At 36.9% G+C, this 6000-nt stretch overlaps 1 protein-coding gene across 1 annotated transcript; it reads left to right on the forward strand.

Annotated features, from left to right (window-relative positions):
• Nucleotides 1–1871: 1871 nt before the first annotated feature.
• On the forward strand, nt 1872–3680 carry si:rp71-1c10.8 (uncharacterized protein LOC100538216 homolog). The gene is made up of 6 exons (XM_027020618.2): nt 1872–2021; nt 2609–2689; nt 2801–2855; nt 2934–3041; nt 3248–3301; nt 3425–3680. Exons 2-6 carry the CDS (start codon nt 2609–2611, stop codon nt 3481–3483), a joined length of 357 nt encoding a protein of 118 aa, XP_026876419.2. The 5' UTR covers nt 1872–2021; the 3' UTR covers nt 3484–3680.
• Nucleotides 3681–6000: the final 2320 nt, after the last annotated feature.

A 6000-nucleotide genomic window follows, 5' to 3' on the forward strand; every position in this document is an offset into this window, starting at 1 on the left:
ACACTTTATTAGCTCAGCAAAGATTAGCTCTAGTTGAAAGTGCTCTGTTAGTTCTGGCAGTGTTACACACTCTGCAACTACATTTTTCCTCCTTCAGCTTTACATGTGTCCTGAAACCTGGCTGTAAGTGGCCTAGTTCAAACATGGGTTTGTATGGTGTGGAAAAACATCCGTCTATCTGTCCTAATCAAACATTAGTATCATTGTTCATCAAACATCCGCTTGTCATGATGTAGAGAAAACACGGTTTGTAATGCAGGATCAGTGCCATTTGACGTCAAACATCAAAATTATGTGTCATCAGACCATGATGTGGGAAAACACATTATGATTATGTGGGAAAAGCTCACTTGTTACACACACCCCTCTCTTTACTATTTGTAATTTATTTTTTCTTTTACTCATGAATAAATGTTTATTACTCATCATGTAACTATCGTTACATATGAGAACATTTTGCACAGTACCGTTAACATGAGAGCAACCTTGAAGCACACGCCATGTTTAGAAAATGAATTAGCATTGATATTTGTAAAGAGTTATCCACTATATCTGGTTTCTCCGATGGGTACTTGAGCTCCATTTCAAACTTATAATAAAAGCATAATAATAGCAAAGTGAGGAGGATCAGAAAAATATGAGTACACAAAAAGGTAAAAATAGTGAATGAAAAAAATGAAAGGATATGAAGGAATATGAGTTAGAGGTGATCTCCTAAGAGGTCAAACTACTCTGCTGTCATAAGCAGAGAAATTTGGTAGAGATTGAAGATGTCATTCTGTCAGCAGTGAAAAAAGGCCTGACAAGCTCCCTACTGCAGCTCCTTTCCTGTCCTGCCGTATCTCAGTGCTGTGTAATTAGTGGTCAGTAATTAGGTGGAGTGTTTTAGGGCCTCTCTGTTAATGGACTGTAGGAGGTAGTAGGTACATTAATTATACCTGGGGCAAGGTGCAGCCATTAGGTAGAGGGGAGCATCATGGAATGAAATGGATCTCAGTTAGGCCGCATGGGAACAACTGAGAGAAAGTGAGCTGTAAGTTATTTAACAATGGGTGGGTGGGAACAAAGTCTGCACTGTCTAAATACTCCTGCTTCTATGAAATACACAGGAAGTTCCTATATCAAATGTATCCATCCATCCATCCATCCATCCATCCATCCATCCATCATCACTGATTTCTTGAAGGGCACTACTGACTAAAATATCATGAGATTTGTATTTTAATGTGCTTTTGAATTTATTTATTTTTTCATAGAATTCACAGATGGGTTTTACTATATGTTAACTGTAAGACCAGTCCCATTGTGTATTCTTCTGTCTACCTTATCTTGCTCCCCCCCCACCTCTCTCTCCCCCCCTCTCTCTCTCTTCCCCCCCTCTCTCCCCCCTCTCTCCCCCCCTCTCTCCCCCCTTCTCTCTCTCTCTCCCCCTCTCTCTCCCTCTCTCTCTCTCCCCCCTCTCTCCCTCCCACTCTCTCCCCCCTCTCTCCCTCTCTCTCTCTCCCCCCTCTCTCCCCCTTCTCTCTCTCTCTCTCCCCCCTTCTCTCTCTCTCCCCCTCTCTCTCCCTCTCTCTCTCTCTCCCCCCCCCCCTCTCTCTCTCTCCCCCCTCTCTCCCTCCCACTCTCTCCCCCCCTCTCCCCCCCTCTCTCTCCCCCCCCCTCTCTCTCTCTGTGTATGTATGATTAATTTTGTTGCATCACTCCCCTGCCACCCTCACTCCCCTGTCTCTGTAATAACACCATCAATTATGATAAACGAAATTCATGCTAATGGAGTTTCATTATGTTAATACGGCGCATATCCCTGGGTATATAAAAGACAGTCATCCACTCCCCCAGATTCATACATGCAAAAACACAAACACATCACATGTTCTGCCAAGATTTGTTTACTTCATTCTAAATGACATATTAAGAGGAATAAATTATACAGTACCAAGAATAGGTTAAGTCTTACGTGCCCTAAGGATTGTTTTGTTCTGATATTTTTGCTGATTGGAAATAGAGCTCTCTCTTGTACGGTAGGCATTGTATCTTTTTTTTTTTTTAAACTTTACTTTTTTAAAGATTTACTTATTTTGATAGGTATTGTGATTACTTATTTTGATTTCTGTACAAATGAATGATGTCCATGTTGGTGTCATTGCTGGCAGTGCAGGGTAATACATGTCTGTTGAATTATAACAGGACAACAGCTGTTGTAAATTATGTAGTAAAGACCTTAATGTGTTTTGAGATTTCAGGTCTTCTACATCTTTCTAAAGTGCTTATACTTGAATTATGATGGTAATTCTGATTCATTTTCTTACTTTACTCATAGACCTGAATATTAAAGTTTCATGTCATGACTTCATTGTTTAAAAGCCTAATGCTAGCTTCTATTTTATCTTGGGATCATCCTTGTAATTCATGATGTTTATCTGAGTGAATTTATCTGTACTGTGTTTCATTAGATTGGAGTTGGATCACTCAGTAATGAAATAATGAAATCATATCAATAAAGAAAATGTTCAGAGAAGTAAAATGAGCTGAATTCAGTCCGATAAAAGACCTCCTCTTACTCATCTCATCTTACTGCAGCATTCAGTCCTATATTTCTCTCCGGCAGATGTCGATGAGCTGTATCCTACTTTGTGTCTGTCTGTGTGTCCTGTCCGCTCAGCTAAGGACGCATGGCATGGCCCTTACGGTAGAATTTAACCTCCTTAAACCTTTTTTCTTTAAGAACCACTACAGATTAAACATACTGTACAAATATTGATCCGACATAGGTGTATGCCTACTGCTTTATTATTTTTAGGGTCCAGAGAAAAGAGGATGGACACTGAACAGTGCAGGATACCTACTGGGTCCCTGTAAGTGATCTCAGAATGTGTTATGCAGATATGTGCTGTGCAAACTAGTGCCTCATTGATCTGTATCACCATTTCTAGATGCACACAGAACTCTCATGGTAAGACATGGAGCTGCACAGGACAAGCGGAGCAGCTGGGAAGAGCAGGATATGCACTCCAGCCTCTCCACACATCAGCCTTCACACAGTGAGTGTCTGTCATTCTATAAACTCTCCTTACTACAAGCTTTCTGTCAAACATTTTTAAGTTTAATTTTTTTTTACATTTTTTTGGCTATTGACATGTTTAAAAGAAAATTTGTTAATATTTGGTTCAATGATTGCTAAATACAACAAGCAATTATGCAGTTAAATATGATTAGTTGTTTCACTAAGATCTTTTGACTCTCACAGATGAATCGTATCTTCAGTCACTGCTGGAACTACTCATGTACCTACGCATAAAAGGTTAACTGCATAGCCTTTCAAAATCTTCTGTTGTAAACCTTTATGTCATAAAAGGGTTGTCCCATTACATGTATTTATTTATTTATTTATTTATTTGTCTGCTTGTCTGTCTGTCTGTTTCAGAGAATGGAATGACTGAAGACTTTAACAGTTCTATATTCAATGATGACATAACACAGTAATGGAAATGACTACCATTAACTTTTTGCACCAAACCAGAACTTCAGTCGTTATGTCACAAAGTTTGATTCCTACTTCATGTTATACAGAAATGCACAAAAGGGATTTATTACATGTTTTGGACATTATTGTACTGCTCATGTTTTTCAGACAGTTCAAACTGTATGCAAATGTGAACCGTTGGTTTTCTGCTAAATTATTTCCCCACACTGGTGGCAAATAAATCTCCGGAGAGAGAGAGTCACTGATTGTTTCTTTATCAAAATGAAATGATAAGAGTAGCAGCTGGAAGTTGTTAATGGACTCTCATTACTGATAATCACTTCGTGTCTTAAGTTTCCCTTAGAGCATTAGAATGATTGAAGTGTATCAGAAGCCGTTGCATTGAATCAAAATAAATTCCCACTTCTATTCTGACACTACATGGTGCATTCTGACATGTGAATAAAAAGAAAAAACAATGAAGATCAGATGATTTACAATTGACCTGCATTCAGTAGATAATATATGAGGAAAGTTAAGATTGTATGATCATAAATCTTTTAATATTCTTTTGATTTGTAAAGAGGAAGTGTAAAAGTTGTTTCTTACTAAAAAGAGGAAGAATGTCTGCATACTTCACCGTTCAAGCATTACATTTTAGACTTAGTAAATCATAATGACTTAAACATCTGCATAAATAATTGTTCCACTGGCAAGTATGGAATTGTTAGCTAGGTTTAATAGATGTTAAAACATATACATGGTTTATAAATATAGATAAAGCCTAAACTAACTGGACCCTCCCCTTTTCATGAAAGACAAGGTTTTGTAAGTGATACGCTTGTTCTAAGATTTGAGTCTATGAGCAGTTTAAGTGGAAACATTTAGTTAGAATATTTATTTATTTGATCTTTATAAACCAGATGTTTTACATTCCATGCTTTTGTCTTACATAATATATATTTTTGTACAAATGCACACACACACACACACACACACACACACACACACACACACACACACACACACACACACATATATATATATATTCACAAATGAAATATCCAGAGAGTACATAAGGAAAGAGATCACTGAAAACAAAACTATCCACAGTACAACACAAATTAATATGACTTAACACTAACCTCAGAGGACAACAGTAATACAACTGTACAAATTCACAGATTACAGTATACAATCCACAATGCATAACTATAGACAGATTATACATATTAGTGCACAGATCAGGTAAAACACTAAACTGCATCTTCAGAACTCTGACTTCTGAAGAATCTTACGAGCGCCTTTGGCCACTTGGTGTCAGTATGTTCCCAGATGAACTACAATGAAGAGAACTCAAAAAACACTGGCTTTCTTCTTCTTGTTGTTGTTGAAGCCTGCCTTATGATATATGTGGGCAATATCATTGACAGCCTTTTATATAAAGGTCTGAATGATATACTTTGCAGTTTTCACATACTTTTTCCTCACCACCAAACTTGCCTGTTGTTATCCTTTAATAATCATAGAAGTAAGAAGCATCATGCTAGATCCTATATATTCATAGTCCCTTCTTGTATTTTCACTAACATATCCATATGAAATGAGAGTTGTGAAATGATCTGTCACACATCTGTCCACTGTAGAAGTTCTCTAATGCCAAGAGGGATAACTTCAAGGATCTCTCTGACTTTTGTATTATTTATTATGTCTGCTCTCTCTGTTAGAATTTTGTATCATTTATTGTGTCCACTCTCTCTGTTAGAATTTTGTATTATTTATTGTATGTGCTTTCTTTTCAAAGTCCCGCACAGTATTTTCTGTAAGATGGATGTGATATATTTCATTTTGCATATATCAAGGATACATACTGGCCTGAAAAAAACAAAAAACAAAAACACACTCCTGCAGATTACAGACTGCAAAAAACAATGATTGCCTAAACATCAGTTTGCTGACCATGGCCAACAACTTTGCATTTTTACATAATATGTGTCTGCAAGGGACTGTATCTTAAAGCAATCTATACATAGTTTTCCGTATCTTCTATACACTAACAAATATTGTGAAAAGAGTAAATCATTGTCAAATGCAAAACCAGACATTAATTGTTCAACACATACATTGGGAAAATGCATGGAATTCGAAGGTGCCAAATATTGTTTTTATCAGCTTTTAATACTGCAGATTTAACTGTATATATTTAATTGATTATGGATTTTGATGCTGATAGCTATAACTACTTTTGCCTGGTGCCTAGGTCATGTGGAGACACTGTTACTGCAAATTATCCTAAAGTTCTCCAAAAAGTGTACATATTTTTGCGTATGTCCTTACGTATGCCTTATATACTTCAGTACAATCTCAGCTTTAAAGTTGATGGAACCTGGAAGAGTCTTTTTTGCTTCTGTCATTACTCAATAGTCATAGTTAAAATGCCCATTTTATGTAATGTTTTCTCCTGCCTATTTGAATGTTTTAAATGAGTTGCACTGTTTTATACTTTACCTAGCTGCTCCGAGAAATATGCTCTGTTT

Source organism: Electrophorus electricus, chromosome 14 (genome assembly GCF_013358815.1).
Source record: "Electrophorus electricus isolate fEleEle1 chromosome 14, fEleEle1.pri, whole genome shotgun sequence".
Classification (NCBI taxonomy): Eukaryota; Metazoa; Chordata; class Actinopteri; order Gymnotiformes; family Gymnotidae; genus Electrophorus; species Electrophorus electricus.